Source organism: Heloderma suspectum, chromosome Z (assembly GCF_057233095.1).
Source record: "Heloderma suspectum isolate Gila_16-S chromosome Z, 16-S_ref, whole genome shotgun sequence".
Lineage (NCBI taxonomy): Eukaryota > Metazoa > Chordata > Lepidosauria > Squamata > Helodermatidae > Heloderma > Heloderma suspectum.
Genome location: NC_139476.1, coordinates 718,038 through 731,867, shown reverse-complemented (window position 1 = coordinate 731,867; position 13,830 = coordinate 718,038). Strand labels below are relative to the sequence as shown.

At 48.6% G+C, this 13,830-nt stretch overlaps 2 protein-coding genes across 8 annotated transcripts in view; one reads left to right on the top strand and one right to left on the bottom strand.

Annotated features, from left to right (window-relative positions):
* The window catches only part of LOC146333442 (small glutamine-rich tetratricopeptide repeat-containing protein alpha-like), a 26,570-nt gene extending 14,382 nt beyond the window's left edge, over positions 1-12,188 (bottom strand). For 2 of the 7 annotated variants that reach the window (XM_084825932.1, XM_084825938.1), the window contains exons 1-5: positions 12,137-12,188; positions 10,681-10,830; positions 9,178-9,306; positions 8,718-8,821; positions 7,689-7,773 (exon numbers count right to left, since the gene is read on the bottom strand). In XM_084825932.1, coding sequence (XP_084682058.1) covers positions 7,689-7,773; positions 8,718-8,821; positions 9,178-9,306; positions 10,681-10,696 — 334 coding nt within the window. In that variant the 5' untranslated portion in view covers positions 10,697-10,830; positions 12,137-12,188. Of the gene's footprint in view, positions 1-7,688; positions 7,774-8,717; positions 8,822-9,177; positions 9,312-10,680; positions 10,831-12,136 lie in introns of all 7 variants that reach the window. The other 5 variants (XM_084825936.1, XM_084825937.1, XM_084825933.1 and 2 more) reach the window with 5 other exon arrangements.
* The window catches only part of LOC146333441 (thimet oligopeptidase-like), a 24,373-nt gene continuing 22,392 nt past the window's right edge, over positions 11,850-13,830 (top strand). The window contains exon 1 of the mRNA XM_084825923.1: positions 11,850-12,006. Coding sequence (XP_084682049.1) covers positions 11,862-12,006 — 145 coding nt within the window. The 5' untranslated portion in view covers positions 11,850-11,861. The remainder of the gene's footprint in view (positions 12,007-13,830) is intronic.

The following is a 13,830-nucleotide window of genomic DNA, read 5'->3' as shown; positions in this document are numbered from 1 at the left end:
TGAATGAATTCTTTTCACCTGTCTTCACTGCAGAAGATACAGGACAGATACCTGTGCCTGAACGGATGTTTTCAGGAAAGGAGTCTGAGGAACTGAGGCAAATAGTGGTGACAAAAGATGACGTTCTCAACCTTATTGATAAATTGAAAGCAAATAAATCACCAGGCCCAGATGGTACCCAGCCTAGAGTTCTCAAAGAACTCAAATATGAAATTGCTGATCTTCTACCCAAAATATGCAACATGTCCCTAAGATCAGCCTCTATAAAAGAGGACTGGAAGATGGCCAGTGTAACACCAATTTTCAATAAGGGATCTGGGGGGATCCAGGAAATTACAGGCTGGTTAACTTAACATCTGTTCTTGGTAAATTGTTCGAAGGCATTATTAAAGATAAAACAAGTAAGCATATAGAAGGACAATCCCTGCTGAAAAAGAATCAACATGGCTTCCGTAAAGGTAAAAAGATTTAATCTTTTAAAGTTCTTTGAGAGTGTCAACACACATGTAGATGGGGGTGATCTGGTAGACATTGTTTTCTTGCACTTCCAAAAGGCTTCTGACAATGTCCGTCACCAAACTTAGGAGTCATGGAATAAGAGGACAGATCCTCTCATGGATCAGTAACTGGTTAAAGAACAGAAAGCAGAGAGTAGGAATAAATGGTAAATTCTCCCAATGGAGGGAAGTAAATAGTGGGGTCCCACAGGGATCTGTATTGGGACCAATGCTTTTCAACCTGTTCATAAATGATCTGGAATTAGGAGTAAGCAATGAAGTGGCCAGGTTTGTGGATGACACTAAATTATTTAAGGTGGTTAAAACAAAAACAGATTGTGAAGAGCTCCAAAAGGATCTCTCCAATCAGAGAATGGGCATCTAAATGGCAAATGCAGTTCAATGTAAGCAAGTGTAAAGTGACGCACGTGGAGGCAACAAACCCCAACTTCAAGTATAGCCTGATGGGATCTGAGCTAGCAGTGACCGACCAGAAAAGAGATCTTGGGGTTGTGGTGGACAGCTCGAGGAAGATATCAACCCAGTGTGCGGCTGCTGTAAAGAAGGCAAACTCCATGTTAGGCATAATTACAGAAGGAATTGAGAATAAAACTGCCAATATCCTACTGCCCCTGCACAAATCTATGGTGCGGCCACGCTTGGAATACTGTGTACAGTTCTCATCATCGCACCTCAGAAAATATAGTGTAGAGCTGGAAAAGGTGCAGAAAAGGGCAACTAAAATGATCAAGGGGCTGGAGCATCTCCCCAGTGAGAGAAGGTTACAACAGCTGGGATTGTTGAGCTCAGAAAAAAGGAGGGTGAGGGGAGACATGATAGAAGTCTACAAAATTATGCATGGTGTAGAGAATGTGGAGAAGGAGACATTTTTCTCCCTCTCTCAAAATACTAGAACCTGGGGTCATCCCATGAAGCTGATTGGTGGGAGATTCAGAAAGGAAGGGCTTCTTCACACAGCACATAAACTATGGAATTCTCTACCACAGGAAGTAGTGATGGCCACAAGTTTGGATGGCTTTAAAAGGGAGTTAGACAAATTCCTGGAGGAAAAGGCAATACATGGCTAGAATCATAGAATAGTAGGGTTGGAAGGGGCCTACAAGGCCATCCGAGTCCGACCCCCTGCTCAATGCAGGAATCCAAGTCAGAGAATCCCTGACAGATGGCTGTCCAGCCTCGTCTTGAACGCCTCCAGTGTGGGAGAGCCCACCACCAAACTAGGGAATGGGTTCCATTGTTGCATTGCTCTAACAGTCAGGATGTTTTTCCTGATGTTCAGACGGAATCTGGCTTCCTGGCACTTGAGCCCATGATTCTGTGTCCTGCACTCTGGGATGATGAAGAAGAGATGCTGGCCTTCTTCTCTGGGACAACCTTTCAAGGACTTGAAGAGCACTATCCTATCTCCCCTCAGTCTTCTCTTCTCAAGGCTAGACATGCCCAGTTCTTTCAGTCTCTCTTCATAGGGCTTTGTTTCCAGTCCCCTGATCATCTCTGTTGCCCTCCTCTGAACCCTCTCCAGTTTGCATCCTTCTTAAAGTATGGTGCCCAGAACTGGACACAGTACTCCAGATGAGGCCTAACCAGTGCTGAGTAGAGGGGAACTAGCACTTCCTGGGATTTGGAAGCTATGCTTCTATTAATGCAGTCCAAAAGAGCATTTGCCTTTTTTGCAGACACATCCCATTGTTGGCTCATATTCAGCTTGTGATCGACAACAATTCCAAGATCCTTCTCACTTGTAGTGTTCTTGAGCCACATATCCCCCATCTTGTCACTGTGCATTTGGTTTCTTTGTCCTAGGTGCAGAACTTGGCATTTATCCCTATTAAATGTCATTCTGTTGTTTTCTGCCCAGCGCTCCAGTCTATCCAGAGCACATTGAATTTTGTTTCTGTCTTCCGAAGTATTAGCTATCCCGCCCAATTTTGTGTCATCTGCAAATTTGATCAGCATTCTCTGCACCTCCTCCTCCAAGTCATTAATAACAATGTTGAAGAGCACTGGGCCCAGGACTGAGCCCTGCGGTACCCCACTCGTTACCTCTCCCCAGTTTGAGAAGGTCCCACTGATAAGCACTCTTTGAGTCCGATTCTGTAGCCAACTGTGGATCCACCAGATCGTTGTTTCATCTAGCCCACTTTGAGCTCGTTTGCTCATCAGGAGATCACGGGGCACTTTGTCGAAAGCTTTGCTGAAGTTGAGGTATATGATGTCCACAGCATTCCCAAGTCCACACGGGAGGTGACCTGATCATAAAATGAGATCAGAGTCGTCTGGCAGGATTTGTTCTTGACAAATCCATGTTGGCTTCGAGTAATCACGACATTGTTTTCAAGGTGCTTCCAGATGGATTGCTTTATCATCTGCTCCAGAATTTTCCCAGGGACTGATGTCAGACTGACTGGTCTGTAGTTCCCAGGTTCCTCCTTTTTACCCTTTTTGAAGATAGGGACAACGTTAGCCCTCCTCCAGCCATCTGGCACTTCCCCCGTCCTCCATGATTTCTCAAAGAGAATAGACAGTGGTTCTGAGAGTTCTTCTGCCAGTTCCTTTCTTACTCTAGGGTGCAGTTCATCTGGCCCTGGAGATTTGAACTCATTCAAAGTAATTAGGTGTTCCTTGACCATATGCCTATCGATCTCAAGCTGCAATCCTGCCCCTTCAGCTTTAGCCTTCTTGACGCCATCACTGCAATTCTGTGCTACCTGCCTGTACTCTTCCTTTGTTACTTGGCCTTCTTTCCACTTCCTATATGTGTCCTTTTTTGTTTTCAGGTCATCCCTAAGCTTGTTGTGAAGCCACATTGGCTTCTTCTGTTGTCTTCCACCTTTTCTTTTTGTTGGAATGGTTTGTGATTGTGCCTTGAGAATTTCCGTTTTTAAAAGCTCCCACCCATCTTGGACTCCTTTTCTCGTTAGCGTTGCTTGCCATGGGACCTTACTGATCATTGTTCTGAGTTTATTAAAATCAGCTTTCCTAAAATCCAGTGTATGCGTTTGACTACACTTGGCTTTTGCTTCCCTTAGAATGAAGAACTCAAGTACAACATGGTCGCTTTCCCCCAGAGTTCCTGCAACTGCTACTTTACCCACTAAGTCATCTCTGTTGGTTAAGATCAAGTCAAGGATAGCTGATCCTCTAGTTCCTTCCTCTACTTTCTGTAGGAGGAAGTTATCCGCCACACAAGTCAGGAATTTCCTGGTGGGGCCATGTTTTGTAGAATTTGTCTCCCAACAAATATCGGGGAAATTGAAGTCCCTCATTACTACTACGCCCTTCATGGATCACTACCTTGTTGTGGCGAAGGGGCTTGCGTAACTTAGTGAAGCCATAAGCTATGCCGTGCAGGGCCACCCAAGACGGACAGGTCACGGTGGAGAGTTCTGACAAAATGTGGTCCGCTGGAGAAGGAAATGGCAACCCACTCCAGTATTCTTGCCAAGAAAACCCCATGGAACGTATGACAAGGCTAAAAGATGTGCTACGGTCCATGGGGTCATGAAGAGTCGGACACAACTGAACGACTGAACAACAACAACATTACTACTACATCATGCTTCCTTAAAACATTGGCTATTTGCTTTTCAAAAGTTTCATCCTTGCCTTCTCCTTGATTGGGTGGCCGGTAGTAGACTCCGACCACCAGGTTCCTTTCATAGAATCATAGAATAGTAGGGTTGGAAGGGGCCTACAAGGCCATCGAGTCCAACCCCCTGCTCAATGCAGGAATCCAAGTCAGAGCATCCCTGACAAATGGCTGTCCAGCCTCGTCTTGAAGGCCTCCAGTGTGGGAGAGCCCACCACCTCCCCAGGTAATTGGTTCCATTGCCGTATTGCTCTGACACTCAGGAAGTTTTTCCTGATGTTCAGTCGGAATCTGGCTTCCTGTAACTTGAGCCCATTATTCCGTGTCCTGCACTCTGGGATAATCAAGAAGAGATCCTGGCCTTCTTCTCTGTGACAACCTTTCAAGTACTTGAAGAGCGCTATCATATCTCCCCTCAGTCTTCTCTTCTCAAGGCTAAACATGCCCAGTTCTTTCAGTCTCTCTTCATAGGGCTTTGTTTCCAGTCCCCTGATCATCTTTGTTGCCCTCCTTTGAACCCTCTCCAGCTTGTCTGCATCCTTCTTAAAGTGTGGTGCCCAGAACTGGACACAGTACTCCAGATGAGGCCTAACCAGTGCTGAGTAGAGGGGAACTAGTACTTCCCGGGATTTGGAAGCGATGCTTCTATGAATGCAGCCCAAAATAGCATTTGCCTTTTTTGCAGCCACATCACATTGTTGGCTCATATTCAGCTTGTGATCGACGACAATTCCAAGATCCTTCTCGCTCGTAGTGTGGTTGAGCCACGTATCCCCCATCTTGTAACTGTGCATTTGGTTTCTTTTTCCTAGGTGCAGAACTTGGCATTTGTCCCTATTAAATGCCATTCTGTTGTTTTCTGCCCAGCACTCCAGTCTATCCAGATCACTTTGAATTTTGTTTCTGTCTTCCAAAGTATTAGCTATCCCTCCCAATTTTGTGTCATCTGCAAATTTGATCAGCATTCCCTGCACCTCCTCCTCCAAGTCATTAATAAAAATATTGAAGAGCACTGGGCCCAGGACTGAGCCCTGCGGTACCCCACTCGTTACCTCTCCCCAGCTTGAGAAGGTCCCATTGATAAGCACTCTTTGAGTCCGATTCTGTAGCCAACTGTGGATCCACATGATCGTTGTTTCATCTAGCCCACTTCGAGCTAGTTTGCTCATCAGGATATCATGGGGCACTTTGTCGAAAGCTTTGCTGAAGTCGAGGTATATGATGTCTACAGCATTCCCACGGTCTACAAGGGAGGTGACTTGATCAAAAAATGAGATCAGATTTGTCTGGCAGGACTTGTTTTTGACAAATCCATGTTGGCTTCGAGTAATCACTGCATTGTTGTCAAGGTGCTTCCAGATGGATTGCTTTATGATCTGCTCCAGAATTTTCCCAGGGATTGATGTCAGACTGACTGGTCTGTAGTTCCCAGGTTCCTCCTTTTTACCCTTTTTGAAGATAGGGACAACGTTAGCCCTCCTCCAGTCATCTGGCACTTCCCCGGTCCTCCATGATTTCTCAAAGAGAATAGACAGCGGTTCTGAGAGCTCTTCTGCCAGTTCCTTTATGACTCTAGGATGCAGTTCATCTGGCCCTGGAGATTTGAACTCATTCAAAGTAATGAGGTGTTCCTTGACCATATGCCTGTCGATCTCAAGCTGCAATCCTGCCCCTTCAGCCTGTACTTCGCCTTTGCCAGGGGGGTCATAGACCCTCTTTTGGGAGAAGACTGAGCCAAAGTAGGAATTGAGCACCTCTGCCTTTTCTTTGTCATCTGTTATCATTTTGCCATCCTTATTTAATAGCTGAACAACCATTTCTTTCCTCTGCCTTTTACTATGCACGTAGCTGAAGAAAGCCTTTTTGTTGTTTTTAGCATCCCTCGCTAACCTCACCTCGTTCTCCGCTTTAGCCTTCCTGACGCCATCCCTGCAATTCTGTGCTACCTGCCTGTACTCTTCCTTTGTTACTTGGCCTTCTTTCCGCTTCCTATATGTGTCCTTTTTTGTTTTCAGGTCATCCCTAAGCTTTTTGTGAAGCCACATTGGCTTCTTCTGTTGTCTTCCACCTTTTCTTCTTATTGGAATTGTTTGTGATTGTGCCTTGAGAATTTCCTTTTTTAAAAGTTCCCACCCATCTTGGACTCCTTTTCTCGCTAGCATTGCTTGCCATGGGACCTTACTGATCATTGTTCTGAGTTTATTAAAATCAGCTTTCCTAAAATCCAGGGTACGCGTTTGAGTACACTCGGCTTTTGCTTCCCTTAGAACCAAGAACTCAAGTACAACATGGTCGCTTTCCCCCAGAGTTCCTGTAACTGCTACTTTATCCACTAAGTCATCTCTGTTGGTTAGGATCAAGTCAAGGATAGCCGATCCTCTAGTTCCTTCCTCTACTTTCTGTAGGAGGAAGTTATCCGCCACACAAGTCAGGAATTTCCTGGAGGGGCCATGTTTTGCAGAATTTGTCTCCCAACAAATATCGGGGAAATTGAAGTCCCCCATTACTACTACATCATGCTTCCTTAAAACATTGGCTATTTGCTTTTCAAAAGTTTCATCCTTGGCTTCTCCTTGATTGGGTGGCCGGTAGTAGACTCCGACCACCAGGTTCCTTTTACTCTTTGCTCCATTTATTTTGATCCAGATGCTCTCGATGGGGCTACCAAGCTCATCCTCCTGTATTTCTGTGCAGAGATATGTATCTTTCACATACAGTGCAACCCCACCTCCCTTTCTGTTCCTCCTGTTCTTTTTGAACAAGTTATATCCTTCAATTGCTGTATTCCAGTCATGAGATTCATCCCACCAAGTCTCAGTTATACCTATCAGGTCATAATTTCCCTCTTGTATTAAGAGTTCAAGTTCGTTCTGTTTGTTTCCCATACTGTGGGCATTAGTATATAGACATCGAAGACCATGTGCTTCATAGTCTGGCTTTCTTCCTACCTGTGTCTGAAGACTATTATTGGGCGCTATCAGAGCTGCTCTCTCGGTTGCAGTGCATGCGCCTACATCCATTGTTACCCCCAACATTACATCTCCCTCCCCCGTAGGATTCAGTTTAAAGCCCTCCTGATGAAGTTCTTCATGCTGTGGCCAAACACATTCTTCCCATCCTTTGTGAGGTGCAACCCGTCCCTTGCCGACAGCCCATCTTCCAGGAAGTATGGTTCGTGGTCCCAGAATCCAAATCTCTCTCGTCGGCACCACCTTCGTAGCCAGTCATTCACCCGGAGTATTTTTCGTTCCCTTTCTATCCCTCTTCTAACTCCTGGAAGTCCTGTACTACTAGTCCTGATGGCTCTGTGTTCCCTCCAGTACCAGAGGCAGTGAGCCTAGGTGCACCAGTTGCTGGGGAACATGGGCGGGAGGGTGCTGTTGCACTCATGCCCTGCTTGTGGGTTCCTGGTCAACAGCTAGTCGGCCACTGTGTGAACAGAATGCTGGACTAGATGGACCCTGGGTCTGATCCAGAAGGGCTCTTCTTATGTTCTGAAGGGGAACCATAGAGCCGGAAGGGAAGAAGCAGCAGGAGACAAGTCTCAGCCATCCACTTGGAAGAGGAACCTGGGCACTTACCTTCAGCTTTCAGTCTCTCCGCTTCAGCGGTGTCTTCTTCCGAGGGGGTGACTGGCTCAGACGCTGGCGTGCTCTGCAGTGGCTCCTGACGGCATGGGAAGAGAGAGAAATGCACGACCATGGCTTGTGACTGGAGTGTGGCAAGTTCTGCAAACTGCCAGGCATACGCGGGTGTGTTGTGGAGGGAGCACTTCTCACAGACTTTTCCAGATGCTGCAACCCCTGGTGGAGCTGGGTCAGCAGCAAGGAGAATGCAGCTTCAAGCCCTGAAGACTAACTCTGCCTGGAACGACACCTGGGGTCCTCACCTGATACTTCTCCCCCCACCAGGAATCTACCATATCCTGACTCAGACCATAAGCTCATTTAGTTCATTCTTCTCTACCCTGACTGGCAGATCCAGGGTTTCAAGGAGAGATGGGTCTTTCCCTGCCCTATCTGGAGAAGCTGGGGACTAAGAAGAGGCTACTAAGAAGAGGGCCTTTTCTGCTGTAGCACCCCAGTTGTGGAATGAGCTTCCCAGAGAGCATCGCCTGGCACCTACACTGTGCTCATTTCGGTACCAGGTGAGGCCCTTTTGATTCTCCCAGGTGTTTTAGTTTTTCAGGTTGTTTTTATCTGGTATTGCATTTTAAAGTTTTGCACTCCTGCTAGCTTCTGTTTGCTTATTTTTATACTGAAGTTTTAAACTTTTATACTGTATTTTATCATTTGCATTTTATTGCTTTGTGTTTTAATTGTGGTGAACCACCCAGACAGCTTTGGCTATTGGGCGGTATAAAAATGTAATAAACAAAATAAAGAAACAAACCTAGGACCTTCTGCATGCAAAATGGGAGCTCTACCACTGAGCTACGCCCCTTCACCTAAAGTAAAGCAAGATTCCAGTCCTCTGGGTTCTGAACAAAGGGCTGACAGGTGCAGGGACATTTGAAGCTGCCATGTGAAGCAACAGAGTCCACTTCTTCCGCCTGCTGGTTCAGGGGGAAGGGAAGGGAATCCCCCCAGGTTCCGCCTGCAGGCACCCACCTTTGCTGCCGCAGCTTCAAAGATCTCTGGAAGAGTCTGTGACAAGGCCAGGCCTCTGTCTTCCATGGACACCCCAAAGGCCGTCTCGAGGCACTGGATGGCGACTGAAGAAGATGGGACCAAGGAGTCTGGTTAACACGGCTTCCTTTGCTCATGTCCCGAGCAACTCATGGCAGCTGGCTCCCCCCTGCCCCTTGCACAGTGCTCAGCCCTGCAAGACCTGTGGGGGTGCTTAGCCATTCTGCTGCAAGAGCAACCAATGTGCGTTTGTCTTTACTTTCAAGGTAGCAGGGAAAGAGGAGACCACCCAAGACATCCTCCCTCACCAGTGCCACATAGCTGGAGAGCACCAGGTCACTCAGCCCTGTGTTTGATGCATGCGGAAGATCGGGGGGGGGGGGTGGCGGCGACCCCCAGGTTCCACCCACACGGACCCCTCCCATTGGCACCCCCAACTGACCTTCCAAGCTCTCCTGGGCGTCCGGAGAGAGGCCTCCATTTTGCAGCTGATCCTGGAGAAACTGGATGATGGAGAAAGCCAAGCGTTTCTTGTCTGCCATTTTGTCCTCCAGGGGACCCCTTGCCACTACTTCTCTTAATTAATAATTTTAAAAAAGGAAGCAGAGAGGGGAAACAAAAGATAATGATCCCATTAGGGGTGATGAGAAAGGGAAGTTTAGAGGACACGAACGCCACCACCCCTAAGCAAGAAAAGTCACTTTTCTGCCTAAGCTGCCACACCCATCCTGCCTACTCCTACTCCAAACAGCTCAGGGGACAACTCCGATTAGGCCTTTCCCACACTCCAAGGTTGCTCCGTTTCCCTTTGGAAGGACTGGGGGGGGGGGCAAGACCGAAGAACTGAGCCGCTGGACCGCAGCAGGCCTGGGCCACTTTCTTTCCTCCTGAGAGATCTTGGCTGCAGCCGGCAGGGCTCCCACAAAGCCACGCATCAGCCACACCGAGTTGCTTGGCTTCGGCATGGCTGCTGAAACACCAGCCCTCGCCCTCCAACCCAGAAGTCCTCCCTCTCCTCCATCCCACAGCAGCATGGAGTCAGCTGCAGCTGTACAGCCATGGCACGGAAGAACTTTGCACATGCTCGGATGCCTGTTCCTCAGCAAGATGACTTTGCACATGCAGCAGACGGACTGGGATGAATGCTGTTTCACTGTGCTGTTTTGTCCCCAAGTGTGTCTTCGCTTCAGAGATCAAACGTTATAATAGCCAAACGTTATAATATCACCGCTATAGAAGTGTATTTTTATGCCGCACAGTGCCTCCTTCTGGGAGCATCCACGTTCTATTAAACCCCCCATTCCTTCCGGATCCCTACTGGTCTGTGCCTTTGTATACCTATGCCTAAGGATGCCAAATCCCAGCGGGCGTGGGGCTGGGATGCACAGCCCCAACACGCTCCCTGAACCGACAATTCCAGGGATGGCGAGGCAGGGGAGCCCTCCAGCTTTGTGCCCCTGAGCAGCTGCAAAACTCCTCTCCTTGGCGTGAAGTTCCCACGGGACATCGCACCAGCATGCCAGGATCCATCCAATCCAGCCTCCACCCCAAGACAGGATCCACCCTGTGTGTCCTGCCTCCACCACAGATGTAAATCTGCACGATCTAGATCACAGGATGGCACAAGCAAATGCAGAAATCCGCTTGTGAAGTTGTTTGCGGAGTCTTGAGAAACCTTTGCCGGATTTTTGCCATCGCTGTCAGGGCAGCTGGCACAACTCGCAGGTTGGAAACAAGACAGTATATTATTCCAGGTTTCTGAGCACAGGTCTGGATGGCGAGCAGAATCCAGAAGTGACGGGTTCAAGGAGGATGCTGGAAGGACATCCACATTTCCTGCATTTGTAATTCACTGTGTGTTGAAAACTAGCAAGGAGAGAAGGAGGGTCCTAGCCAGGCCTGCTCCCTGACAAGCTAGGTTGCTACGTGTGAGAAACATGCTTACTTGTGTGGAGAGGCATTCAGGCACACGGGCCTCTCCTGCTGCCTGAGGTGGTACAGCCCAGGCACAAGTCACACCCCTCAATGAGGACAAGGACACTGAAAAGTGCTTCTCAATGTTGACGTGACTCTGGGAGACAGGATGGTTCTAGTCCTCACCCACAAAAGAAATTAAGGGTGCATGTTTAGACAGAAAAAGTCCTACATCTCCCAGCATTCCCTAGCCACCATAGCATCATTTACTGCATCAATAAATGAACATTCTTGCTCAAAGGAGGGAGGGAGGATGACCCTGGCCAGGGACCAGGCACAGCAGTGGCCAAGGAGCCCCCTCTACCCACGCACAAGGAGGGTGGTCCTGTGAGAGGAGGGTCCTCAGCCTTCTCATACAGGGATCTGAGACGGGATGTTATCTGAGACTCCGTTGCTTAGCTCAGAAAACTCCTGAGTCTAAATTATAAACCTAATAATAATAATAATGGGTAGGAGAAATGTCACATTTACAGCCCACCCTGTATCTTGAGTGGGGTTTTTGTTGAGCAAGGGATCCCAGTTGTTGGGAAATAGCATGGAAAGGTGACAATTGGGTCTTTGGAGCGATGGGACGGGGGAGTGTATTGGCTTCTGGGCAGGCAGAAATCCAATAGGCAAACCTCCTTCTCTCACCCTCCCTCCACCTCCATGGAGGTGGAGGCATCTGCATCTGCTTAATTTGAATGTATGTTACAGCAATACCCTCTCTGCCGCTTCATTATTTCCTTAGGAAAAAAAGGGACAACCCTCCCCCCCCAATAAGGGCCCCACATCAAAACAACCCAGAATGTTTTGGAAGAAAGGGAGGGGCAGTTCCTCCTTTCCTTTCTTCCCAGAGTAGAGTGAGGGAAAGGAAAATAAAACAAGCAGAAATCCAACAGGTACAGTCCAGGAGAGGAAGAGATACACACATACTTAAGAGGGCAGAAATCCACATGCACACACTCAATTACCCAGGAGGCAGAGATCCAACAGGTGCAGCCCTAGAGATTCACACAGAGAATAGCCCAGAAGACCTTCAAGGAGGCTGAAGGGAAGGGGAGAAAGAGGCAGACAGAAGCCCAACAGGTCCAGCCCTCGGACTACCCTCCCCTCCAAAATCCCCCATAATGCATTGGGGTGGGTGGGGGAGGGGCAGCTCCTTCTCTCTTCATGGAAGGGGGAGGCAGGAGAGGCAGAAAAGCAACAGATACAGTCCGGGCCCACCACAACCCGCCCCATGACCTAGGATACCTTACAGGAGCCGCCCCTTCCCCCTCTCTTCAAGGAGGGGAAGAGCCAGGCAGAAACCCAACAGGTAAAGCCCAGGAACCTAAATCCCCCAGAATGTCCTGGGGTTGGGAGAGGGGCTCGGCTCCCCTCCCCTCCCCTCTGGGGAGGGGGCTCCCTCTCTGCCCCACCCCGCCCCCTGCCCTTTCCCCACTCACCAGCGCTCCGACGCCCCCCCACCAGCGCAGCAGCCACCGATCTCCCGTATGCGCATGCGCGGCCAAGGCCCCCTTGCCTTGTTCTCTGGGCTCCGTTTCAACTGCGCAGCCGCAATGGGGCTGCCCCTCCGGCCGCTCTACTACGCCTGCGCGCCGGGACAGGTTCCGCCAGTCATCGACGTCCAAGTCTCAGTTCTCTCACGCCCCGCCCCCTCCTCGCTCTCAACAGCGCATGCGCCGAAGCTCCCGAAGGCGCACGCGCTGGGAATACGTGACGCTATCTCCGCCTTCCATCCTCCCTTCCACAGAGATATGAAAAATAGAGAGACACATATTCTCTGAGTAGGTTATTCCCGGGTTCAATGAGTGGAATGGGAAGGCGCAAATTATATATGTATATATATGGAGAAATCTCAGATTGGGCAGCAAGTCTTCTCCCCAAACAAGGGGTTCTTGCTCTTCCTGACTCAGGACTTATATATCGTGTAAGAAGTGTGATTTATTAGTTGTGGAAGCTCTTAGACATATTTTTGAAAATAGGCTTGCTCATGCCAATAAACCCCCAGGCAAACACAATCCATTGACCCCATATTGCAGATGCAGGGGGAGGGGGGATGCTGTAGCTGAGAAACACTGGCTTTCGACACCCCTGCAGTGTTGTTCAGTCGTGTCCGACTCTTCGTGACCCCATGGACCATAACACGCCAGGCCTTCCTGTCCTGCAATGTCTCCCGGAGCGTGCTCAAGTCCATATTCATTGCATCGGTGATGCTATCCAGCCATCTCATCCTCTGCCGTCCCCTTCTCCTTTTGCCTTCAGTCTTTCCCAGCATCAGGGTCTTTTCCAGAGAATTTTCTCTTCGCATTAGGTGGCCAAAATATTTGAGCTTCGGCTTCAGTATCTGTCCTTCTAATGAGCACTCAGGGTTGATTTCCTTGAGGATGGACTGATTTGACCTCCTTGCAGTCCAGGGGACTCGTAAGAGTCTTCTCCAGCACCACAGTTCGAAAGCATCAATTCTTCGGCGCTCAGCCTTCCTTATAGTCCAGCTCTCACAGCCATACGTTGCTACTGGGAAAACCATAGCTTTGATTATGCGGACCTTTGTGGGCAAGGTGATGTCTCTGCTTCTTACTATGCTGTCTAGGTTTGCCATAGCTTTCCTCCCAAGGAGCAAGCGTCTTTTAATTTCATGGCTACAGTCACCATCTGCGGTGATCTTGGAGCCCAAGAAAATAAAATCTGTCACTGCTTCCATTTCTTCCCCTTCCATATGCCAGGAAGTGATGGGGCCAGATGCCATGATCTTCGTTTTTTTTAATGTTGAGTTTCAAACCAGCTTTTGCACTCTCCACTTTCACCCTCAACAGGAGGCTCTTTAGATCCTCTTCGCTTTCTGCCATTAGGGTGGTATCGTCTGCATATCGGAGGTTGTTGATTATTCTCCCGGCAATCTTAATTCCGACCTGTGATTCATCCAACCCGGCGTTTCTCATGATGTACTCTGCATATAAGTTAAATAAGCAGGGCGACAATATGAAGCCTTGTACTCCTTTCCCAATTTTGAACCACTCGGTTGTTCCATGTCTGGTTCTTACTGTTGCTTCTTGACCCTCGTACAGGTTTCTCAGGAGACAGGTAAGGTGGTCTGGTACTCCCATCTCTTTCAGAATTTGCCACAGTTTGTTGTGAT